Source organism: Acomys minous, assembly GCF_964271855.1.
Source record: "Acomys minous genome assembly, chromosome: 12".
In the NCBI taxonomy this organism is placed as follows: Eukaryota; Metazoa; Chordata; class Mammalia; order Rodentia; family Muridae; genus Acomys; species Acomys minous.
Genome location: NC_140493.1, coordinates 26,520,983 through 26,546,613, shown reverse-complemented (window position 1 = coordinate 26,546,613; position 25,631 = coordinate 26,520,983). Strand labels below are relative to the sequence as shown.

At 49.7% G+C, this 25,631-nt stretch overlaps 1 protein-coding gene across 6 annotated transcripts; it reads left to right on the top strand.

Annotated features, from left to right (window-relative positions):
- Positions 1 to 20: 20 nt before the first annotated feature.
- Positions 21 to 25,392, top strand: GLI4 (GLI family zinc finger 4). Of its 6 annotated transcripts, XM_084749288.1 has the most exons (5): positions 21 to 628; positions 5,504 to 7,165; positions 18,679 to 18,748; positions 21,026 to 21,177; positions 23,984 to 25,392. In XM_084749288.1, exons 4-5 carry the CDS (start codon positions 21,063 to 21,065, stop codon positions 24,907 to 24,909), a joined length of 1,041 nt encoding a protein of 346 aa, XP_084605414.1. In that variant the 5' UTR covers positions 21 to 628; positions 5,504 to 7,165; positions 18,679 to 18,748; positions 21,026 to 21,062; the 3' UTR covers positions 24,910 to 25,392. The 6 variants fall into 6 exon arrangements, with proteins under 6 accessions (XP_084605414.1, XP_084605415.1, XP_084605417.1 ...); XM_084749289.1 differs by lacking the exon at positions 18,679 to 18,748; XM_084749291.1 differs by lacking the exons at positions 21 to 628; positions 5,504 to 7,165 and adding an exon at positions 15,053 to 15,243.
- Positions 25,393 to 25,631: the final 239 nt, after the last annotated feature.

The window sequence follows — 25,631 nt, the reverse complement described above, 5'->3', positions numbered from 1 at the left end:
AGAGACACTCCTGTTGGCAAGGGTCACTGCCTTCCTCTTGCTGCCGCTGCCTGCACCATCCACTGGGCTTTTCTCGGTTCTTTTGAAGGCTTCTGGCTCTGCATGGCCAGACCCATGCAGTCTGCTAGGGCTGAGGAACCCTGAAGTGGGTGGCAGGCAACACTCGGACCAGCTATAAGGACCCAATTCCCTTGGAAAGCACCAGGTCCTGCTCTTGTCTGTGCAGCTGATTTCTGTGATCCTGAAGTTTCTCTTTTGAGAACTGAAACAGTCTCTGGGCTCAGCCCCTGGGCCTGGAACTGGACTGGACTGTGTTCCTTTGTCCCAGCCACACATCTTAGACAAGTAGCCTGGACCCACCAAAAATGGTCTTAGCAGACCCTTGTAGCCTGCCATAGTGGCAGATTCTTTAGACTAGGTCTTATAGCTCCAGGGTGCCATCAGCAGCTTCTGTCCACTGTCCCTTCAAAAACATCTGTGGCCCTGCCCCATGGCACCCTGCTATTCAGGGCAGTTCTTCTTCCTGCCAGTTGCCAGGGCAAGACCATATGGCTCTCTCTGCTCTCTGTCCCAAGTGCTCTGTGAGGTCTGTGTTCTAAGGATAGCAGACTGACTGCTGACCATGAGGGTAAGTTGGGGGAACGTTGGCAGAGATTTGGACATAAAATAACTAATAATTGTAGTGAAAGTTCTGGTTTCTTTTAAAACTCAGTTATGTTACGTAAATATGTTTTTGTTTTAATCCCAAGTGTGGGATATGAGGCTGCTTTTAGTTTGTCCACAGCTGTTAGCCATGATTGCCTCATGCAGGCTTGGAGAGAGGCAAGATCTTTGCCAGCTGCAGATAGTTTAATTCTGAAGGCTCTGAGAGAGGGTAAGTGCCAGAGCACTGAGAGGAAGGGGAGTCCAAGGAGGGAGAAGGCGGCGGCGGCTGCTGCTGCTTGTTGTGGGCTGGTTAGCTGGTTAGCTGGTTAGCTGGACTGCTGAATATAATGACTACGACGGTTGGAATTGCCCCAAGTAATAATGTTCCTAAACAGCAGGAAATAGCTAAGAGACCTACGCCCCTTCTTCCCGCCAACCTTTCTCTCCTAGCTAGTGTTTGGGGGTTGAAAGGTACAGATAAAAGTTGCAAGGGATTGGGATGGAGAAGGGAGCTAAAGGCATAAGGAGCCAAGGTTCGTAAAATAGATTTAAAAGTATGCTCTGGGGCTGGAGAGATGGCTCAGAGGGTAAGAGCACTGTCTGCTCTTCCAGAGGTCCTGGGTTCAGTTCCCATCAACTACGTGGTGGCTCACAACCATCTATAATGAGATCTGGTGCCCTCTTCTGGTGTGCAGGCAGAATACTGTAATAAATAAATAGGCTGGGCATTGTGGTACACGCCTTTAATCCCAGTCCTTAGGAGGCAGAGGCAGGTGGATCTCTATGAGTTTGAGGCCAGCCTGGTCTATAACGAGTCCAGGTCAGTCAGGGCTACACAAAGAAGCCCTGTCTCCAAAAACCAATAAATAAATAAATAGGAGAAAGCTGGACCATGGAGCCAGCTTAGCAGGTAAAGACACTTGCCGAAGAAGCCTGGCAATTTGAGTTTAATCCTGGAAGCCACGCAAAAACTGGCAACAGAGAACTAACTCTTCGGAATTGTCATCTGATCCCCACAGTGCTAATAGCAGCACTAGAGACACAGAGATTTAAAAAGAAACCTGAACGTTCGTCTGTCTGCTCCCCAATTACAGGCAGTGTGACCAACCGTGTCACACTCCCCACCATCATGGTCTGTATCCCTTCAAGCTGGGAGCCAAGGAAACCCTTGGTTGATTTTTTTTTTTCAGACAGTCGCCACAACAGTGAGAAAAATAACAAGTATAGCAGGTTAGCCATCCTCTTACTAAAAGCTGAAACAAGCAGTGTGTTTCTCTAGTGCCCCCTGTGGCATTGCCTGGCCAGGTTTGCTGACACACTGTCAGGAAGTGCAAGCTGAGGCGCCAGCAGGACCAGTGCTGCTCCCCCCTGGGGGGGTCTTCCCACACTGCACTCTCCTTATGCCAGCAGCCCAGGAGTATTTTACCAGACTTGATCCCATGGGAAAGGAAGGCTTAATCTAATAAGAACATCTAGTAAGGTGAAATCGTGAGAAAATGGGCATCCGCTGGTGTAGATGTGTGCAAAGCATACTCAGGCAGGATGGTCCTGGATTAGAGGAGCTGCCCACACACTACTGGGACATTGGAAACCTGGAGTGTTACCAGGTAGCATGACAACATCCTGGACTCAGCCCATAGCCCTGTCCTTAAGGATGTGTGCTAAGGTTTCAGGGTACAGAGTCACAATTTCCTTAAGAAACCAAAGATCATATGTGTTCATACACACCAAAAGGGTCACAAAGGCAGAGTGTGTTCAGATACACCCAGGAGGCCACAAAGACAGGGGGTGTGTGTTCATACACACCCAGAGGCCCTCATGAATTTTGCTCTTGTCTTTGCAGCCACTCACCTGTGCACATATTGTCACAACCCTTACAAATGGCATAGCATGAATGGGTGTCGCCAAACTTGACAGAAAGAGGTGCTGCCGTAGTTTGTTTGCCAACCCATTTGTTTGTTGTTTATTTTGTTTTGTTGAGGCAAGGTCTCACTTTAGCCCAAGCTGTCTTGGTACTCACCGCGTGGCCTGAGTTGGCCTTATACTCACAGTCTTGCCTAAGCCTCTGGAATGCTGGACTCAAAGGCATGAAGCACCAGACCTGGTTAAAACAGATGCAGGGGTGCTTCCCTGTTTGCTTGTTTGTTTAAGGCAGGGCCTTGATATGTAGCTGTGGCTGCTGAGAACTGACACTTGGCCCATGCTGGCCTTGAACTCACCGTGATTCTGCTTCCAGAGTGCTGGGATTTACAGGCATGGACCACCACTCCTGGCCCTATTCATGAGGAATATGAGAGAGTTTGAGCCATAGAGCGCTTGCAGGCTAGTAGGCATAGTCTTCGGAGCTGGAGTATATATTGACCAGAAAGACCTTGATCTCTGGGTGCAGGAACTGGACTGGCCATGGCAGGGAGCTGCACAGTGTGCATTCTGCAGTTTGATGTTTCAGGAGAGTGACAGTGTGGACATAGACTCTACAACAGCCCAGATCAGTCGCACACAACCCAAGGGGTGCCTGCATTGTCTTTTCTGATTTGTGCAGTACCCTGACAAGCCACACGTCATTGGCAGTGACAAGTGGATGCAGAAGGAGCTGTTGACTTAGGGAAATAGAGCTGACTCTGGCTCAGCCACTCCCTTAACCTGGCCACGTGGACTGTTTCTGGATTAGATTACAAATAATTCATTCCTTGATGTCTTTTCCACATTTTAGGATGTGTAGGAAAGGCCCAGACACAGAATGCTGTTCAGTCAAATACTCGCCCCATGTTGGCCCTAAGAGACACCTGCAATAGTGCTAGGTGGCAGACAGGAGGGATTGTCTTACTCTTGGGGTCCTGGGGACAGAACCCAGGGTCCTGTGAGTACTGAGGACAGAACCCAGGGTCCTGTGAGTACTGAGGACAGAACCCAGGGTCCTGTGAGTACTGAGGACAGAACCCAGGGTCCTGTGCGCACTGGGGACAGAACCCAGGGTCCTGTGAGCACTGGGGACAGAACCCAGGGTCCTGTGCACACTGGGGACAGAACCCAGGGTCCTGTGAGCACTGGGGACAGAACCCAGGGTCCTGTGAGCACTGGGGACAGAACCCAGGGTCCTGGGTACACTGGGGACAGAACCCAGGGTCCTGTGCGCACTGGGGACAGAACCCAGGGTCCTGTGAGCACTGGGGACAGAACCCAGGGTCCTGTGAGCACTGGGGGACAGAACCCAGTGTCCTGTGAGTACTGGGGGACAGAACCCAGGGTCCTGTGAGCACTGGGGGACAGAACCCAGGGTCCTGTGAGCACTGGGGGACAGAACCCAGGGTCCTGTGAGTACTGGACCAATGCTCTGCCACTTAGGCCACTTAGCTATACCCCAGCCCAGGGCTCTTTGAAAAGAAGAATCAAGTTGTTTCTTTGCTTTTCATTTTCTTTTGGTTTTGAGTAGGCTAGACTGGCCTCCACTCGCAGAGACCCACCTGCCTCTGCTGCCTAGGCACTGGGAGGAAAGGCTTACAGCACCACACATAGCCAAAGAGCCACGTTTAAAGCCAGTGTCTTGACCCCTGAGGAGGAAGGTGGTGGTGAGAGCCGAGTCCTTCAGCTGAGGTCTCCTTGCCTGATCTGGCAGTGCTGCATGTATTGCTAGACCTGTGCTGACGCTAACGAGTCAGCTAGAATTCAGTGACTTAACGTGTGAACATTGAGCTGTGGCCGGGTATGGTGGTGCACGTCTCTTAATCTCAGCACTCTGTAGGCTGAGTCCAAGACCAGCCTGGTCTATATAGCCAATTCCAGGGCAACATAGTGAGGCCCTGTCTCAAAAAGAAGAAAAAAGAAAGTCCAGTATGGCACAGGCTGTGCCTGTGGTTTTAATGCATGCAAGCTCTTCCTGCATGTTGGCATGCTTTTACACTGTTTCATGATTTTCTGTGTGTCTGTTTACCAGCAAGCAGTGCTCTCAGGGGCCAGAAGAGGGTATTGGATCCTCTGGAACTGGAGTTAGTTACAGTTAGTTGTTAGTCACCTTGTAGTTGCTGGGAACCAAATCCTGGTCCTCTGAAAGAGCAGCCAGGGTTCCAGCCCTTGTTATGTTTTCACACACACACTCTCTCTCTCTCTCTCTCTCTCTCTCTCTCTCTCTCTCTCTCTTCTCTCTCTCTCTCTCTCTCTCTTTCCTCTCTGTCTCTGTCTCTCTCTCTCTCTCTCTCTCTCTCTCTCTCTCTCCCCTCTCAGATTTATTTATTTAATGTACATGGCTGCTCTATCTGCACGAGGGCATCAGATCCCATTATGGATAGCTGTGAGCTATCCATGTAGTTGCTGGGAATTGAACTCAGGACCTCCAGGACAGACAATGCTCTTAACCACTGAGCCATCTCTCCAGTCCCTTCTTAGCATTCTTAATAAGACCAGATATTCATTCACACACATGGAAGGCTAGCCTGCAGGCTAGCCCTGGATGCATCCCATTCAAGGGCAGGGGAGCTAAAGTCAGCAAAGTCAGCATGGAAAACAGTGAAAGGAAGTTTTTTGTTGTTGTTAATGATTTTGTGTTTTTTTCCAAACACAATTCACAATTATGGGGAAAGTACCAAACCAGCTGGAGGAGGTCATGGTATAGCCCCAGAAGAAAAGGGAGGATGTCCAGACTGATGCTTGTGTTGTCCTCTAAGCACACACATGTGCTCCCATGTCTCCGTCCCAGCTAGGGCCCCACATCCCTCTGCCTGCTTCACTTTCCTTGGGGAGCCAGCAGAACCAACTTGCAGTAAGCCGCCCCCATTTCCCTCAGTTCGCCATCTCCTGGTGAGTGAGGATCTGCCCTCCTCTCGTTCATTCAGACTGTTGTTTGTCTTTTTGTCTTTTCCAGGCCGCTAGATGAGATCTCCCCAGCAAGAAGCTCAGAGAACTCAGGAGAGTCAGTGCCTACCTCCATCACAGGGCACAGCAGAGGCCGCTGGGGCCTGCGCCAGGGAGGGAGGCTGTCATCACAGAGTCCACTGGCAACAGGAACGCTGTAGGTGGGTGAGCTCAGGGAGGTCTTCTTGACTACAGGGCACTTTGACTTGTTGCCACCGTGATGTTACGATGGCCACGTCACATTATTCACGAGCCGCCGTTAGTTCTGGCTCACTGTCAGCCTCCTGAAGAGTCCCCAGCAGCAGCTCTTCAGTGAGACACGCAGCAGCCACCTGGGAACAAGCTAGATGTCTTGAGGCGTGTCCTGGGGCAACTAAGAGCACTGCAGCAAGGCACTGGGATTCTGACGACAGAAACACACTCAACTGCAGCCAGAAGTCTCTGAGAAGTACAAGGCAACTCCACTTGTCAGCACCTCAGCTGCCACAGCCAGTGAGCCTTGTCCTGCAGGAAGAGTTCTGACCAGCACAGCTGCTGCGGAGCCTCACTTAGAGCAGAGAGCACTCACTGCCTGACAAGGAGCGAGTGAACGGGAGCTTGAGCTGCACAAGCATCCATGCCTGCAGCCTCCTCTCAGCCAAGAGAGAAGGCAGGAGCTACCTCTAGGGAGGGTCAAGTAGCCTGAGCTGGCCCAGGACTCTTCCTTTTGGGGAGACCAGTGGGTTAGCCTTGACTAGCCGACTCCCTCCATTCCTGGAAGTCTGTAGCTCCAGGGCATACCAGGGCTCCCTTCCTCCTGACCCTGGATCCATCCCCATTTGACATCAAGACACAATCATTTACTGTGCCAGTGAGTTGGGACACCAAGATGGCGTGGAGAGGAAGTCAGGACTGGGCCTTAGGAAGAAAGACTGTGTACCTTGACTCAAGGGACAGGTGCTCTGTGGCTTCTAAGGAAGACTCAGGAGAATGGGGTCACCTCTGCTGTGGACCCCAGGTACAGTGCAGACAAGGAGATTGGCCCATGTGCCACATTTACCCTTAGGTCAAGAGGTGGCACCCACCGTCAGCCTCCTCTTTGAGAACCTTGTGCCTGTGAAATTGGGTGCTTGCTTTCTCAAGACAAGTAGACTGTTCTCTCCTGTCTCAGATCCCCTGGCACTGATGTTTTCGTGTGGCAGCTCCCAGCCAGCACCTAGGTGAGGCTGTTGCCCTGCAGTCATTTGGCTCTGGACCTGCAGAGGATTCCTGGCACCTCTGAACTGGTAGCAGCCAGCTGGCCTGTCCACACCTTACCTCAGCCACATCAGTGACCTGGTGGGACCTCATGTTTCTTGTATCTGGCTGGTGCAGAGACACCTGTGTGTGCTAAAACCCTATACGTTCCCTGTGGGGTATGCCCTGCCCTACTGTGCTAAATGGCAGCAAGTGGCAAATTCCTCTTTAACAGCCACAGCCATGGCCTGCCAATGCTGTCCCAGTCTGGTGTTTCTGTGTCAAAGTCGTTAATGCTTACTTTCATGTAATATCCTTGGTGCTGTGTCAGTGTTGTGCACATTGGACTAGACATTCTGTTTTGCTGTGCACTTGGTGGCTTCCTTCGTAAGTGACCTCAGCTCCATGGACAGCTGCACTGATCTCCACATTGCCTTCCAGTTGCTGCCATGGCCTTGTGAGTAGATGCTGCTGCTGCTGCTGGATGCCTATTTTCTCATAAAAGTCAATGTGTTTCCAACCTGCTTACTGTGCTCTGTTGGGTTCCCTAGAGAGTAGAGGGATGTCCTCAAGGAGGCTACCTGCTTTCTCCACTGGGGACAATGAGCCACAAGACCAGAGTCCCAGCTGGTGACTGCTTCTTGGAAGTGTCTAGGATGCTTCCAGTGACAAGCTCATGAAAGTATAATATGTAATTCAAGAAAGTAATTCATCAGTGAGAATTAGAGTGTCTGATGGGAGTGAGAGTAGGGACCCCTACAGCAGCGAAACATCCTCCTGCCTCTCTGACCCAGATATTAGGGTGCCAGGTTAAGGTCTGGTTAGTTGTTCAGTTCCTGTAGTGGGGACCCTGAGGAAAGACTGAGAAGTGTTCATTGTCCATTTAGGATAGTTTGCAACAAGGAGTGATTCTGCAAGGGGCACTTAACAGTGCCTGGGGACAGTTTTGTTGGAAGATCTGGTGGGTAGAAGCAAGGATTTAACCAAACTTAATAGTTCCCAGGTCAACCCCACCACAGCAACAGGGAGTGCTGGTGCCTTGTTACTCAGGAAGCCAGGGACTGAGCTGGGCTTACAGGCCGCAGAAACGCCAGGGGAGCCCTCTTGTTTCTGGTCCATCCTCCCAAGACTAACGTTAAAATAAAGCGAGCTTGCAAGAGAGTAGCTGGGATAAAAATAGTGAGACTTCTTCTCAAAAATGGGGTAGGAAGGGTAGAGCCGGCGGCGTAGCCCAGGGATGAAACACGCACTTGGGTACCTGAGACCCTGGGTCCGGGTCCCATCCCCAGCATTTTCAAAGAGGAAGGGAGACTGGAGAGATGGCTCAAGGATTAAGAGTGCTGGTTGCTCTTCCAGAGGACTCATGTGTGATCCTCAGCACCTACATGGCAGCTCACAAACATCTGTAACTCCAGTTGCAGGGGATCTGTCTCCCTCTCCTGCTCTCCACAGGCTCTCCACAGGCCCAGGCATGCAAGTGGTAGACAGACATATAAACAAGCAAAGCAGCCATAGACACGTGTTAAAAATTACATCCCTCCCCTTCGGTAGGTTCAGTGCCTCCCAACATACTTAGCATAAAATCAAGTTCTGCATAGTGGCTTCAGAGTTGGCTGGCTGACCTTCGCTCATCTTGTTCTATTCTTCTCTTACCACATTCCAGCCTGCCTTCTCTCTCAGGTCCAAACTACTGGTGATAGCACCCCCACACCTCAAGACCTCTGCACACACTATTTCTTTTGAATAGTCTTACCTCACCCCATCATCACCTTCTCTTCCTCCGTTAATAGCAGCTCCTTGGGTTATCTTGGACATCAAGCCTACTCTCTCCAGGCCACCACTTGTGGCAGTATCCACCAGAGAAGACTACAGGGACATGAGTTTAAGCCAAGCAGAAGTCTTTATTAGCCGGCCGGCAACTTACACTGTTTGGGATCCCAATGTAGGCCCGAGCCTTTCTCGGGGTAAGCTTTTAAGCAGAGAAGCCATATCCCAGGTTGACACACCTCAGCAAGAACAGTTAGCCAGGAGCAGAACTACAGAAGCCAAAAAGCAAGGTTAGTACATTTAGAGACTTTCACAGAACTATGGACTTTGATGGATTAGGTCTTTGTTTTTTGTCTTGTCAAGTAGTGGTGTCTACGTGCTGAGTTTTCTGCCCTGAACAGTATTTCCATCATGGAGTCAGCTGTGTTAAGGTCTGGGGCCCTGTTACATTCCCCTCTGGTCTTAGTGAATAAGTCAAATCATGGACTCATCTGACTCTAAAGAAGTGTAGATAGTGCTAAGGACCATTTTACTAATGTTGCATAAGTGGCCATATAGTTTAGGATGCAGAGCCCTATATTAATACAATCAGAATGAGAAGGCCCAGGCAGTGCTGATAGTGTAATCACTAAAGAAACCCCATGTTAGGCCGGGCGTGGTGGCACACGCCTTTAGTCCCAGCACTCGGGAGGCAGAGGCAGGCGGATCTCTGTGAGTTCGAGGCCAGCCTGGTCTACAATGGGAGTCTAGGACAGCCAAGGATAATACAGAGAGACCCTGTCTTGAAAAACAAACAAAAACAAAAAACAAAAACAAAAGAAACCCCATGTTGTGCTAGGTACTCACTAGCCATTTGTCTCTAACTGCAGCCTTTGGAAGATGAGTTCCCAATAACCCTGATCAGTGACACCTCCCCCCAGCCGTGACCATCTGCTTGTTATGCTATGACTAACTGCTTTTTGGCTTCTATAACCTGCTTGTGCAGACATTCAAGGACTGTTTTGAGGTCGCCTTGACCACCTAGCCCTGGCAGAGCAGCGCAGCTCCTGGCTTGCTTGTGCACGTGGGTTCCCCCTTTAAAATCCTTCCTCGTCCCCTTCACACAGCAGTCTCTAGTTAGACCAGAGGTGGTTGTCCCATCAGCAGTTTCAATACATTTAACTAATTATATTCCAGATTGAGTCTGGTCTCTTCCCAGGGGTCTTGAGCTGCACAGCATTTTGGGGTTTGTTCAGGGTTCCTGGAAGATCCCAGGCTCAGGGTCAGGATGTTGGGGTAGTCCTAGGTAGAGACAAGTCCAAGGTGGACTTGGAGACCCAGGGGAACCCCAAACTATGACCACCATGTTTGTACATTTCCAGCACTTGTGAGGCAGAGGCAAGTAGATCTCTGCAAATTCCAGGCCACCCTGGCCTACAGAGGGAGTTCAAGTTCCAGGACAGCCATGGCTACACAGAAGAACCCTGTCTTGAAGGAGGGTGGGGGGAAAGTTTTTTTTTTTAAATGCACATTTGAAACTCAGGCCAGTTGATGACTTGTTTGTTCTTGAAGTCTTGATATCTGGGGTGGCATGGAGTAGAACTGATGTGATGTAGACTGTCTGCAGAGACAGTGAGATGCCCTCCTGTCCCCCTGGTTCTGTATATGGGTGAAGGTGGTCACCACACATCTGTGTTTGTCTGGTCTTGGCTCACTGTGTGGACATTCTGCCTTTTTAAGGCATTTGCTTTTGTCTGATGAATTTGATTTCTAATGTGCGTATATAAGTTTTGTTTCAGACATGGGAGCCAGACCACCACCACCACCACCATGACCACCACGACCACCATGACCACCACCACCACCACCACCACCACCACCACGACCACCATGACCACCACCACCACCACCACCACCACCATCACCACCATCACCACCACCACCACCACCACACCACCACCACCACCACCATCACCACCACCACCACCATCACCACCACCACCACCATCACCACCACCACCACCATCACCACCACCACCACCATCACCATCACCACCACCACACCACCACCACCACCACCACCATCACCACCACCACCACCACCACCACCACCACCATCACCATCACCACCTCCATCACCACCACCACCACCACCATCACCACCACCACCACCATCACCATCACCACCACCATCACCACTACCATCACCACGACCACCACTAGCAGCTTTGCGATGTTCTACTTTATTAAAAGCTGCCATTTTTTCCAAAATCTCTGTCTTGGGTCAGACAGGTCTTCTACCTCTGGAAGGAAAAGGAAAAACAAAACATCCCAGGAAAAGGCAGCAGGTGCTTTAAAGCAGCTGAATGCCGACGGCTCCACCAGGGCCACCGCTGGTCATCTCACACCCCTTGCCTTGGTTTTACTCAAACTTTTGCTAAAATACAAACTTATCTCAAGATGTGTAAGACTATTACATAAACATTCTGTGCCTTAAGATTTGTAAGCTAATTGGATATGGTTAAAACTCTGTAAAACAAAAGCAACCTGATGCCAACATTTCCTGGTTCCCGCAGATGTCTTGTTTTTGTACTTTTCTGTTTAATGACCAGAGCGATTGATTGGTTACAGACACTTATATTATTCTGCAACTTGAAGACTTTATAAGGAAAAAAAAACTTATGAAGCTTTTCAGGTTTTCTACCTCCATCTGCAGACACACACAAAGTAGTTAAAAAGTAAATAAAACCCTTAGTTTAAAATCTCCCACGAGCTGGATGGTGGTGGCGCACACCTTTAATCCCAGCACTGGTGAGCCAGAGACAGGTGGATCTCTGAGTTCGAGGCCAGCCTGGTCTGTGAAGTGAGCTCCAAGATAGCCAGGGCCACACAGAGAAACCCTGTCTTGAAAAACAAAAATTAAAAAAATAAAGGGGCTGGAGAGATGGCTCAGTAGTTTAGAGCACTGGCTGCTCTTCCAGAGGACCTGAGTTCAATTCTCAGCAACCACATGGTGACTCACAGCCATCTGTAATATGATTTGATGCCCTCTTCTGGTGTGCCTGAAAAGAGAGCACTCATACATAAAATAAATAAATCTTTAATCAAAATAAAGCCTCTCACTAATAACTGTAGATATGCCTGCTTAAAATAATCAGAGCTGGGCTTGTTAAAAGTTAGTATTCCTTCAAAAAAGGAGGAGCAGGCAAGGCCATTGGACCTTCACCTGGCTGCAGCCACTCCTTAAAGATGGGTGTCTGCAGTGAGGCCCTCCCTCACTGCATGAGGGCTCAAAGTTTTCTGGGATAATTAGGGTATGCAGGCTAAAAAATGTATACTGGGTAAAAGCTCTAGATAGTACCTAACAAGCCCTTAGGAAACATTTCTTAGAACAAATGGTTATTTTCATTTGTTACTGTTATGTCTCACTTAAATTTTTTAAGTTTTTAGTAAAAGGTTTATATAAAATTAAAATGATTAAATATAATTACAGTGTTTACTTCTTCCCCCCTTTTTGTTTTTGTTAACAAAAAAAGTTCCCCCATTCAAGGTCGTGAATATTCAGAGCTCTTCAAAAAAAATGTGAGGATCATTGTGGGGACAGGGTGATATAGGGCAGGAGTTGGGGGGCCACCAGGATGCTGTAAAATTCCAAGCAAAGAATTGTTTAATGATTAAGATTTATAAATTCCTAAGGTTATTAATTTCTACTCAGGTTAACAGAAACTGACTTAGAGATGCATGCCTAACTACTTGTCTTTCCTAACTGGGTTCAATACCAGGCTTCTAAAACATTTTAGATTAAAAAAAAAACAAAAAACATGTTTGATAAGTAAGATATATTTGACAAATAAGGTTTATAAACTCCTCAGGCCTATTCAGGCTAGCAGAAACTGACTTAAAGATAAAGGCCTAAGGATGGGTGTGGTGGTGCACACCTTTAATCCCAGCGCTCGGGAGAGGCAGGTGGATCCCTGTGAGTTTGAGGCCAGGCTGGTCTACAAAGGGAGTCCAGGACAGCCAAGGCTACACAGAGAAACCCTGTCCAAAAAAAAAAAAAAAAAAAAAAAAAAAGATAAAGGCCTAGCCTCTTTGTCTTTGCTAACTTTGTTAAGCTATTTGGACAAATTGAGTCTTACAGAAATCTTTGTATAAAAAGATTTTTTAAAAAGGAGAGCAAGTAAGGTTCCTAATCGCTTTGTGGACTGTATTTATGGTTTTGTAAGGTCCCCAGTCCCCTTGTGGTTTAAAGTTTTATTTTACTGCTAGAGGATTTTCAATTAAATCTTCAAATTTTTAAGGATAAAACTTAACAGAGATAAAACTGTAAAATTCTAATCTTGTAAAAGCTGCTAAATTGTTGTAAACTGTTAAAGATAATTAAGACATACAAATTAATGGTTAGTCACCTTATAAATGATCAAATTCATTAATGTGCTCAGAACTATGCTTCTAGTCATGGTAAGTACATTCATTTACAGAATGGCAAGTTTTAGCCTTCTGCATATGCCATCAAGGTTAAGCCTAAAACAAGTAGTGGTTAGAGAGTTCTGTCAACTCCTGGTCTCTGAGCTGAGACAGCAGTGGGGCAGCCTTCTAAATATAATCACATAGGGGTGAATCCCTCCCTATCTGGGCAATAGGCCCAAAATGAAGCAAAGGAGGAAGTTTATGCAACCTTTGCTGGACTCTGAGAGTTTGGGGATTTTGTTTGTTTCATTTTGTTTTAATGTCCTAGGTTTTGTTTTGTTTTACTTGCCCAGAATTCTAAAGTTTGCACATACAATGGAACTTTTAATCTATGTCTAAAGCTATAGCTATTAATTAAGAGGTACTGGCTATGAAGGTCGGGCTGTTGTTGGACCCCATTGCTGCAGGCTAGGCAAATCAGGGGAGCTTTTCCTGGAGGAGCTTTTAAGCCACTGTTGGAGCAGTTTCGGTCTGGATACAGGAACACTTATACCCGCCCAGAAGAGGTATCTACAAACACTAGCAAGTACTTGTGTCCTCCCCTGGCAGGCCTGATCTCAGTGAAGTCGTTTTCCCAGAGTTCACTAGGGTGTTGGCCTCTCATTTGGACCCCTTCCTGGTTAAGGACCCTCTGTTTCAGATTTACTTGAGTATAAACCTGACTTCTGGCCGAGGCATCCTGTGCCAAGCTGTCCAGTCTAGGTACAGCATACCTTGGTCTGAGCAACTCAGCAAGTTTTGTGGATCCAGATGAATAGCCTGGTGAAGGTCAGTTACCTGCTTCCTGCCAGTTGTTTCTGGAACAACCGTTTGATATCCTAGGCAGTGGAGGACCATTAGGGGTGCCAAGATCTCCTTTTTTTTTTTTTAAGATTTGTTTATTTACTTGTTTGTTTGTTTTGTATATAGTGCTCTGCCTGCATGTACACCTGCAAGCCAGAAGAGGGCACTAGATCTCACTATAGATGGTTGTGAGCTACCATGCGGTTCCTGGGAATTGAACTCAGGACCTCTGGAAAAGCAGTCAGTGCTCGTAACCTCTGAGCCATCTCTCCAGCCCTTCCTTTTTGTTTTTAATGTCCTTTCCCCAAGTGGTGAGAAACCTTTTCTCTGTAGATCATACCATGGACATATGTGGTAGTAAAAGCATAGCAACTGACTGTGTATATGGTGGTGGGCTTTCCTTTCCCCATCTGAGAGCCTGGATCTGATTGGCCAGTTCTGCTCGCTGGGCTGAGGTGCCTGGCTTGGGCCAAAATTATTGCAGTTAAGGTAACCACAGTCGTTCCCACTTACCTGCTTTCATCTTTCTGTAACAATTATGGATGGGCACCTGTGGGCCGTTATCAGGGAAGAGAGTAGCAGGATTGATGGCTGTGGGTCTCTCAAACTAGAGCTGGTGGTTCAGGAGCAGGGCCTGGTACTGGGTCACGCGGGCATCAGACAGCCAGTGTTCTGGTGTTCCTCAGGTGGCCTCTGGTGTGGAGTGCTATGAGATCCTGACTTGGAATTAACTTGTTTGTTTGTTTCATTGGACTAGCAGTAGCTGCCACAGCTTAGACAGGTGGGCCGTACTATAGGGCTACACAAGCCAATCCTTTGGACAGCTATATCACAGGAAGCGTCCATGGCCCCAGATTTTGGGTTTAAAAATCCCTTTGTAGGGCTGGAGAGATGGCTCAGTGGTTTAAGAGCCCTGTCTGCTCTTCTAAAGGTCCTGAGTTCAATTCCCAACAACCACATGTGGCTCACAACCACCTATACTGAGATCTGGTGCCCTCTTCTGGCCTGGCGTGCAAGTTCACGTGCAGGCAGAACATTGAATAAATAATAAATAAATAATCTTTTTTTAAAAAAAAAATCCCTTTGTAGAGCCGGGTGTGGTAACATGCCTTTAATCCCAGCACTTGGGAGGCAGAGGCAGGCAGATCTCTGTGATTTCGCATACAAAGCAAGTCCAAGACAGCCAGGACTTGTAGAAACCCTGTCTCAAAAAAAAAAAAATCCCTTTGTAAATGACTTTGTTTCATGGACAAACAGAGTATGGTGGTTTGAATAGGAGTGGCCCCCGTAGACTCCTTAAATGTCTGGCCATAGGGAACTGCACTATTAGGAGTAGGTGTGGTCTTGTTGGAGGAAGTGTGTCACTGGAGGCGGGCTTTGAGGTCTCCTATGCTCAAGCTACTCTCAGTATGACACACAGTCTCCTTCTGCTGCCTGTGGATCAAGATGTAGCCCTCTCGGCTCCTCCAGCACCATGGCTGCCTGAAAGTCGCCACACTTCCCACCGTGATGATAACAGACTGAACCTCTGAAGCTGTAAGCCAGCCCCAGCTAAGTATTTTCCTTTTATAAGAGTTCTTTTGGTCACGGTGTGAAGGAGAGATACACCTGTTTTTTAGGATCCCAAGTGCAGGGTTGGAATGGTTCCATGAGAGAACAGGTGAGGTTAATCCACTAGAAGCTGGGGCTTTTTGGAGACTTGGGATAGTTTTGGCTGTTTATTGCTGCACTTCAAGATGCTCCTAGAGAGAACCGCTCAAGGGAAGGCTTCGGGGCTCCAGCTCCTGCTGAGGTTCTGGGTTCTGGTTACTCTAGGTTCCAGCAGAAGAAATCCTGCAGATTGCACCAGGAGAATCGTTTCTTGGAACTGATATCCTTATGGTTTTGTTATTGTGTCTATTAATCCTCATTTCCTATTGTTTTGGTTAGTCGGGTTATAAGTGACGTATGCTCGGTCACTAAGTTGTTAATAAAATATATTGGCTAAGAAAATTGAACCAACAATGGTGTCTCTTCACAGCATTAAAACCCTAAGAAACAGTTTAAATGGTTTTGAGGCATCTGGAAGTGCTAGGGCTGGAGCCAAAACCAGAGCTGCTTTTAAAGCCTCAAATACTTTTGTTTCATCTCAGTCCAGATTATGAGCTCAGTGTCCTGTCCCCCCACCCACCCACTCTCCCAGTGCTGGTATACAGAGGCTTTGCTATTTCCACAGACTCTGGATCCAGAGGCAGCAATACCTAGCCGCATCTAGGAACTTGTAAACAACCTTAGCTGACATTCTGTAGCCCACGGTTTGTAACTCAGCAGTCTCTCAGTGGCCCTTATAATTTATTTAGTTTTAGAGGTGAGGAGGAAGTATGACAGGGTATATAAGAGCATGTATTGTAGAGTGTGGTCCCAGGAAACATCTGATGGAAGAGCAGCAGGTCAGCAGTTAGTGTCTCATCAAACAGGATTGGAGAAATTTTCAATCCTTGGGGCAACCTGGTCAAGGTAAGTTGTCTGCTGTAACCTCTCTCTCGCTCTGGCCGTGTAAAAGCTCTGCCCATGGGAGCCCGAAGCATCTTTCAGGTCCAAGACAGTGGACACCTGTTTCTTCAGAAGAATCAGACCCATGAGAACTGGAGGTCCCAGGTTTCTTCCCAGGCAGGAGAGGTGTATGGCAGGGTGACTGGCAGGGCACCAGGATGTCTCTCTCTCTACGCCTGATAGTATGGACTGTGTGTTTCCAGGGTCATTGGGTATTGTTTGCTCTGCATGGGGGTGGCTGAACCAGGTTGAACAATTATAGGAACTTGGTCTTGGGCCAGTCCTGGTAGGTTGGCCTCTGCCTCTACCCCTGGGAATCCTTGTTGTCCATCTGACAGGTAGCCCACCTGTATCCTCTGATTGGGGGCAGGGCATTCAACAAGAAGATAATTTTTCTGACAGAGGGCAGGACACTAAACTTTGCTGAGTTGTGTAAGTCTAAATGTGTCTCATCAACAGAGAAGGTGACAGTGGTTTATGGAAAAGGTCTCGGCTCCCAATCAGTTCTTTGTTCTTAAACAGCTGCCTCCAGCTACTGGAATCTAGTTCTACTGTTAAATATTAGCTAATTTTGTTTTTGTTTTTGTTTTTTGAGACAAGGTTTCTCTGTATAGTCCTGGCTGTCCTGGACTCACTTTGTAGACCAGGATGAACTCGAACTCACAGCGATCCATCTACCTCTGCCTCCCAAGTGTCAGGATTAAAAGCCACCATGCCCAGCTTACAAAGGAATCTTTTTAGCAGCTATCTTTACACCTTTCAAAAAAGACCTAACAAAAAAAAATGTTTGAAACCTCTGTCTTCACTCAGGGGGCAGAGGCTGGCAGATCGTTGTGAGTTCGAGGCCAGCCTGGCCTACAAAGTGAGTCCAGGACAGCCAAGGCTACACAAAGAAACCTTGTCTCAAACAAACAAACAAACAAACAAAATCTTTGTCTCAGTTAGGGTTTCTATTGCTGTGAAGAGACTCCGTAGCCATAGCAACTCTTACAAAGGAAAACATTTAGTTGGGGCTGGCTTACAGTTTCACAGGTTTAGTCCATTGTAATAAATGATGGTGGGAAACATAGCTGCGGCGTGCAGGCAGACATGGTGCTGGAGAAGGAGCTGAGAGTTCTATATCTTGATCACCAAGCAGCAGGAAGTGAGCATCTGAGAACTCAAAACCCACCCCTAAGTGACACACTTACTCCAATAGGGCCATATCTACTAATAGTGCCACTCCCTGTGGGCCTATGGGGGCCATTTTCACAGCCTCCTTCATCAGTGTTGGACAGAAGGGGGGAAAATCCATTCTATCCAGGCTGCATTGTCCAGCTGTGACTCCCCTCCTCCACTCCCCAGCCTGGGAGCGGTTTTCCCACTCTTTTTTTCCCCCCCAAAGAATGGTGAGTTTTTGTTGAAAAGGAGATGTAATTCATGAAAGAGGAAGGAGTGGATGGAGCCTTCTCTTGCCTCCTTCCCTTGTTCTGCTTAGAGCAGGCTGGGGAGCAGAATGCCCCGCAGGGAACAATTTCCCCCTCCCTATGTGCACTCTGCTCAGATGGGGGTGGGGAGGGGGGGTCTTGGGTGAGAGTCCTGGCCCCTCCCCACCTCCACACAGGGACCAGGAGTCAAGGACAGGCAAGGGGCTTTTTGGTCTCTCGGGGCAACCTGGCAGAGCCAAAAGAATTTGGGTCCCCAACAAAAGGCCCAGCTCTTAAGCTGGGAGGGGGTGGGGAGTGTCTAACAGCCATTGGTCTATATGGGGAAACAGAGCTGACAGAAACGCGTACACACAAAGAGACACACAATAAAGCAATTGGGGGTGGCCGCCACACATTCAATACACTTGAACAGACAGGAGGAATCCAGTGACATCTCACAGGGATCCTGGGCACAGCCACGTTCAGCCTTTCCCATATATTGCAACAGAAAGCACCTTAACCAGAAGTGACAGACCAGGCGCCTTTCTAATTTGTTTCCTTTTGGAGTGGAAGTGTCAGACCCCTCCAAAGTGTTAGATCAAAGGAAGTCCTGAGGACCTAGAACATCTCAGGTTGTGTACCCCCTAGGAGCTTTCTGACCATTGCTTGCTCTGAAAGCATCTGAGACACCCGTGGCCCCAGGTGTCTCAGGGTCAGATCTCTGTGGGACCTCCAGAAATAATGTGGGGTATTCAACAGAGAAGACTGCTTGGACTTGGGTTTAAGCCATCAGAAAGTCTTTATTAGCCAGCCAGTGACTATACTGGGTGTTCGGGAGCCCAGTGTAGCAGCAAGCCTTTTTCAGGGTGAGTTTTTAAGCACGAAAACCATATCCTTGGTTGACATACTTGAATTAACAAGAACAGTTAACCAGAAGCAGAACTATAGAAGCCAAAAAGCAAAGATAAAACATTTAGAGAGTTCCCAGAAGTGCGGACTCAGATGAATTAGGTCTTTGTTTTTGTTTTGGCAGGTGGGTGATGTCTACGTGCTGCGTTTTATGGCCTGAACGGTACTTCCACCATGGAGTCAGTTGTTTTAAGGTCTGCGACCTTAGTGTTACACTGCCCAGTCATGTGTGTGTGTGTGTGTGTGTGTGTGTGGAGGGCTCTTAGAACCTTGTATGAGTGATTCTGGGGTTGACTAACCCTCCTGCCTGGAGCCGCTTAAGAGGTTCATGTGTCGACTGGGTGAGATGGAACCTACTCTGCATTCCCCAGAGGGCCAGCTGTAATCAATCAGGCTGGGTAGCCGGCTGAGTGAACAAACTGAGTGTGTCCTAATTTTCTAACCTTACAAACCCAGCTGAGGCCTTGTCTATTACTTTGCATTTAAGAGTGTAAATCCAAGAACCAAGCTGAAGGGTCTGCGTTAGCATCTGCGTGTGAAGGCCAGGGGTCCCCAGGCCTGACAGACGTAAGCAGGGAAGGCTACTAGATTAGCATCTTTCCCCAGAATCTCCGTGTGTGTGTGTGTGTGTGTGTGTGTGTGTGTGTGTGTGTGTGTGTGTCCCTATCCCTTAACCATAGGGACAAGTGCCTAGAATGATGCATGATGGCTAATGAAATTCCATATAGAAATCCAGTCTGGTACCTAATATCTGGTACCTAATAGCTGTTTGTCTCAGACTCAAGTTCCTGGAAGACAGGTCTCCCCAACCCTGACTCCTTGACACCCCCTCCCTCAAGAAATGTGCAGCCACGGCCATCTGGCTTGTTATGATATGACTAACTGGTGGTTTGCTCCTATAACTTGCTTATGCAGGCATTCAAGGACTATTGGAGGTCACCTTCATCAACTAATCTTGGCAAAACAAAACAGATCTTGTGGTTTTCCTCCTTAAATGCCCGTCTTCCTGCACCCGCTTCTGGACAGCACGTCTCTGATTTGGGTAGAGACTGTGGCCCTGCTAGCAGCCTTAAATTTTTGCTTAATTATAAAATAAATTAAGTCTAGGGGTCTTTTCCCACTGTCTTGAACTCCATTACAACTTGGCAGTGGCTTAGTCACAATGAACAGTAGCTTCCAGCCTACTGGCACTGGCTCTGGTTATGAAAATCTGTTTGCAGCGAGAATTCTTACAACACATGCAAGGTCATATCCCTGACAAACTAGGCAAGACCAGGTAAGGTCAGCTGCAGCCTGTGGCATCATGTTTGGTCCTAGTTGGGGCCAATTTCAAGGATGCCGCTGTGACATCCTCCGCGTCCCAACACCCAGGTTCTGATGCCTCTGCCGGGCTTTTCTGCTAACTTGAAAACAAATCCTTCGGACTGTGTTGGGTTGTGAGGCAGGGACCCTCGGCGGGGAAGCCACACTGAGTAAAGGATTTGCGTGCCAGGAGGCCACAGACGCTTGGTCCTCCGGGGTCCAGAGCGTCCCGGAATCTGAGGGGCGGGACCTTCCAGAGGCGGAGCACTTCCGGCCGGTGCGCGGGCGGCCTCCTCCCTCTCGCAAGGTGAGTGGTCGCCCCTCCCAGTGCATCTAACTTGGACCCTACGGTTCATCCGTGTGGGTTCCTGCCTGCTTCCCCTGCGGTGGCTTCGGTTAGCTCCGCCCGTAGCCTCTGAGTGGTTTCAACCTCAGGGAGCCCAGCAGGGCGGCGCCACAGTGCCCGCCCCGAGCCTGTACCCAGCGGGTGCTGCTGCACCTCGTCCCCTGTGTGTTCCCAGTCATCCTTTCTCCCCGTGTCACTTTATACAAGAAAACCAGCCTCTCTCTTTGGGCTCTGTCCATTTATAGCAAACCAAGTTAAGGAAAACTGCCCTCCCTCTTTTAAAATTTTTCTCGAGTCTCGTGTAGTTCAGGCTGTCCTCGAACTTGCTATGAAACCAAGGATGCCCTTGAATTTACTATTCTACTGTCTTTATCTCCCAAGTGCTGGGATTAAAGTCATGCTCCACCGCACCCAGTTTTTGTGGTGCTGGTGATTGGGCCAGGGCTTAAGGCATGCTAAGCAAGCATTCAATCAACCGAGACACACACAAAACCGAGGAAACGTTTTTCCCTCTGGAAATATATCCCTTCTGATTTTCATGAAGTAACCTCTTTAAATATTAGATTTAGAATCCTCGTGCCTCACACTCCCGGGAGGCAGAACCTCAACTGTGGGGCAGGAGTATTCGCTGGAAGAATAAGCATTCTTTCCTCCACAGGCTCTGTTGGGAAGGACACATAGGGTACTGTACTGAGGAGAGCTTTGGAGCCGCTGCCTTGCTAGTAGTGATGCTGCCAGGACGGATGAGGGTTCCACACCGACATGGTGCTAGTGAGCAGCATTCTCTCTTCCTGTCATCTACCTTGGTTTTCCTTTTCCTCAGGTCCCAGGTGCACACTCCTTGAGCAGGTCTCAGAAAGATGGCAGCATTAGAGGACATTGAAGAGCCCACTCCTGCCTTGTCACCCAACAGTGTCTCATCACCAGGGACTCCTGGAGACCAGCACCATGTGGCACTCCATGGGCACCCTCACGGTATTTGCCTCAGACTGCTATCCCCCTCTACCCTACCTCTACCCCAGGAGACTGGTCTGACCTGTGTCTTGGCCTGCAAGTGGGTAGGGGCAGTGGGGATGACTTAGGTAGCTTCGTTCAGCACTGGGGCCTCTGGGAAAAGCCCTGAGGGAGTGGTGGAAGGCAGCAATAGCTGAGGTCATGCTCTGACTCCCAAGGGAACAGCCCCCTGGGTATGTGTCTTCCTCAGTATAAAAGGAAAACCAGCCTCAGAATGGGCCCAGTGTTAGGAGAAGATCCCCCTCTGGCACCATGTCCTAGGCTAGGAAGTGAGGCAGCACCCTTGCCTGCCTAATCTGGGTATGCTTGCCTGCTGACTTACAAGGACAGAGCTGCCAACCTTGCAGTGGCCTCATCTGTCAGCTTGTAAAGTCTAAGTATTAGGGTCCTGACCCTGTCATAGCACTGAGTATGTCTCAGAAGCCATGTAGCCCAGAGGCTTCATCCCTGAGTCACACAGGGAGCCTCACCATTCAGGAGATACCAGTGAGGAAAAGATCCCCATGGGGGCCTAGAATTCTAGTGGCTGGTACAGTGCAGCTGGGGTTTACGGACGGCACCTGTGCTCTGCCGGGCTCTCTTAAGTGATGCTGAAGCCTAGCCGCAGCTTATAGACGGATGCTCACGGATGAGCGCAGAGAGATCACACGCGCTTCTCTAAGGAACCACAGGGGTCAACCCAAGACCAGGTAGGAACCCCAAGCCCTGTCCTGTCGGCTGCCTGTCCCTAGAACAATTCTTAGGCAGGGTCTTCCAGCATCATGCTGTTCCCGGTGAGCGTGTGAACGAAGCGGCAAAGTGAGTTCTGGACTGAGGTGTAGTTGTTGGTGGAAGATATCTTACCAAGTCACAGTAGAGTGTGGGAAAGCCGTGAGCATCTGGATGTAGGTGAGAGAATTGCCATCCCCCCTTGCACAGACACACAGGAGATGGGTGGTTCCCTGCATCTGCTTCCTAGCTACCAGCAAGGGCAAGGCTGCCTCTCAGAGCCCAGATTGTTCTCCTACTGTCGAAGGCCCACGGATTCCATTTTTGTTTGTCTTTTGTTCTTGTTGAGTCAGGGTCTTACGGTGTTGCCCAGGCTAACCTTAAACTTGAGGTCTTCCCGCTTAGCCTACCGAATCCCTGGCATTACCATGTGGTATCCCACTCGGACTCACTCCACAGATTCCTTACCAGAAAAGTCCCCAATGTTCTGAAACCTGCCAGAAGTTCTGCCGGGACTTCTTGGAACCTTGGGTTCCCAAAGAGGCCCATCCAGGACATCTAGGTCCCAACAACATGCAGGGTGACCTTTGTACAGTCATTTCAGGCTCCAAGCCACAGCCCAGTCCGCCCTGGCTAACCATCTCAGAGCGGGCGGCTGGCTGGGCTCTAAGGGATAAAGCAGTCCTTCTACAACCTCTCTGACCTTGCAGGCACGGATCAGGAGTCATGGCTGCCTTGTGATGCTGAGAACTAAGAAGATGAGATCTTGGGGCAGCTGCTGAGTGCAGTGAGCAGGCATGGACGGGAAGGAGGCCAGACTAGAGTCAGCCAGGCCATCAGCAAGCGTGGGGTGAGCACAGGAGCTGTGTGGGCACCTGGGCTTGTGCCTGCCTCCAGAACTGAGGAAGAATATGGTCCCAAAGCCAGGGCCTCAGGAAAAGTCCCTTGATGGGGAAGCCAGTGCCGTGGTACTACATCCAGCTGAACTTCTTGTGGGTATAAGGAGATGCTGGGTAGGTGAGGGGGTGTGCTGCATGCCAGCACCTTGGCCCAGAGCCTTGGAGACCTACTCTTACGTTCAGGAAGGAGGGAAGGGGCAGAGATGCCGCCCTCTGGACTCTCCCTGTTCTAGCCCTGAGGTGCCTTCCCAGGCAGCAGACCCAGGCCTCCAAGACACAGAGGATGTAGAGGTCACACTGGCTTGGTGAGTGAGCAGCCTCCGTCCTGCCCTAGGCAGCCTTGAGAGCCCTCAGCTGGATGGAACGCTCAGCATATCCCTGGGCCTGCTAAAGGCCAGGGCCATGCTGCCTGGGACTCTGCTTGAGCCTAACTCCTAGTTTTGTCTACCCGTAGAGGCTGGCTGGGCGGGGGCTGTGACTGTGACTGAGCGGGGCCGTAGCCAGCCCCTATGTAACTGTGGATCAGGCCTATGCCCTTAAGGATCCCATCCCTCAGGCACTCCTGTCACCTGACTTTGTAGGGTGAAATGAGCCTCTTCCTGGCTGGCCCGGCCTGAAGGACCGCTGTTGAGAGCTCTCAATGTTCCAGGTCCTCGCCAGCTCTTTTTTTTTTTTTTTTTTTTTTTTTTTGGTTTTTTTTTTTGGTTTTTTCGAGACAGGGTTTCTCTGTGTAGCCTTGGCTGTCCTGGACTCACTTTGTAGACGAGGCTGGCCTCGAACTCAGAGCGATCTGCCTGCCTCTGCCTCCCGAGTGCTGGGATTAAAGGTGTGCGCCACCACGCCGGGCTTCTCGCCAGCTCTTAATAGTTACCCGTGCTTCTTCTCACAGCTAAGAGAGGTATCTCAGGACTAATTAACCACCGGCGAGCCTCCTACACAGGCTCAGGGCCTCCGACACATGGGGGGCCTGGCTGCTCCTGACGCCATCTTTATAAGTCTCTGGTACACCCCCAGGCCACACCTTACATACACACACACTCTCCCAGGGCCAGCCTCATCCTCCTCTGAATTTGTCCTCATTCAGGCTTTCCCTGGGCTCAGCTCCTAGAATGCCAGCAGCAGGGGTGAGGCTGGGAGCTAGCTGCCGTTTCTTCTTGCAGACTCTGTGTGGGAGCCTGAGAAGACTCCAGCCTCTCTCAACCCCCGCAGTCCTGGAGAGGGGCTGGCCTCGGACAGACGGGCACTGAGGGGCCTCTTGAAGAGTCTTCCCAGCATGTCTACATGTGGGGACAGCTTTGACCAGGAATGTAGCGTGGAGCAGTCAGCAGGCCTGCCTCCAGGAGCCATGCCCAGCTCTCAGAAAAGAGACACTTGGCACATGGTACTCTTGCCCCAGGGAGCTCCAGGGACCGAGGGCAGCAGCGCCAAGAAGAAGACTGCTGAACTGGGCAGTAGTTTGGCTCGAGACCGCCAGCAGGCCAGCGCAAGAGGCAGCAAGCCCCACCGCTGTGAGGCCTGCGGTAAGAGCTTCAAGTACAACTCTCTGCTGCTGAAGCACCAGCGCATCCACACCGGGGAGAAGCCTTACGCCTGTCAGGAGTGCAGCAAGCGCTTCGGGAGCTGGTGGGGCTTCATGCAGCACCACCGCATCCACACAGGCGAGAAGCCCTACGAGTGCGCCCAGTGCGGCCAGGCCTTCAGCCATAGCTCCCACTTCACACAGCACCTGCGCATCCACAATGGCGAGAAGCCCTACAAGTGCGGGGAGTGTGGCCACGCCTTCAGCCAGAGCTCCAACCTGGTGCGACACCAGCGGCTGCACACCGGGGAGAAGCCGTACGTCTGCAGCCAGTGCGGCAAGGCCTTCATCTGGAGCTCTGTGCTCATCGAGCACCAGCGCATCCACACGGGCGAGAAGCCCTACGAGTGCGAAGACTGCGGCAAGGCCTTCCGAGGCCGCTCCCACTTCTTCCGGCACCTGCGGACTCACACGGGCGAGAAGCCCTTTACCTGTGACACCTGTGGCAAAGCTTTCGGCCAGAGCTCTCAGCTGATCCAGCACCAGAGGGTGCACTACCATGAATAGCGCACACCCCAGTAAAGTTTGTGGGTAAGCTTGCTCCTGTTGAGTGAAATGGGGATGCTTTAAAGGTACACGGCACGACATGTGATGGCTGAAAAGGAACTCCATTTTATGCTAGGTATCCATTTTGACACCCACTAGCCACTTGTCTCTAACGCCAGTCCCTGGAAGAAGATAAGTTCCAATAAACCTGACTCAGTGACCCTACCCACCCACCCAGAAATGTACAGCCACGACATCTGCTTTGTATGCTATGCCTAACTGCTTTTTGGCTTCTGTACCCTGCTTGTGCAGACATTCAAGGACTGTTTTTTGAGGTCTTGGCAGAGCAGCGCAGCCCCTGGCTTATTTTTGCTGATACTCATGAAGTCTTCTTGTGGGCTTCCCTTTAAAAATCCCTCCCTCACCCACTTCGCAGGGCAGTCTCTAGTTTGGCTCAGACATTGCTGTCCTGACAGCAGTTTCAATAAATGTAACTAAATATAATCCCCATTGGGTCTGTGGTCTTTTCCTGGGGGTCTTGAACTCCATAAAAGTTAGAGGCTCATCCAGGATCCCTGGGAGACCCCAGACTCAGGGCTGGGGTTTCAGGATAGCTCCTAAGAGGGGCGAGGCCTGGGAGAGACTGGGATGAAGGCTGCACAAATTAAAGAGTCACGGTCTGGGGCAAGTGCCACAACTCAGAGGCCCAGGGATGGACAGGCCTTAGATGGCAAGTACATTGT

What these genes read in the sequence shown, in the direction of transcription:
- GLI4 (XM_084749289.1), top strand. Translation starts at nt 21,063, where the DNA reads ATGGCAGCATTAGAGGACATTGAAGAGCCCACTCCTGCCTTGTCACCC. An exon ending in ACTCCATGGGCACCCTCACG is followed by an intron (nt 21,178 to 23,983) that starts GTATTTGCCTCA and finishes TTCTTCTTGCAG; the next exon opens with ACTCTGTGTGGGAGCCTGAG.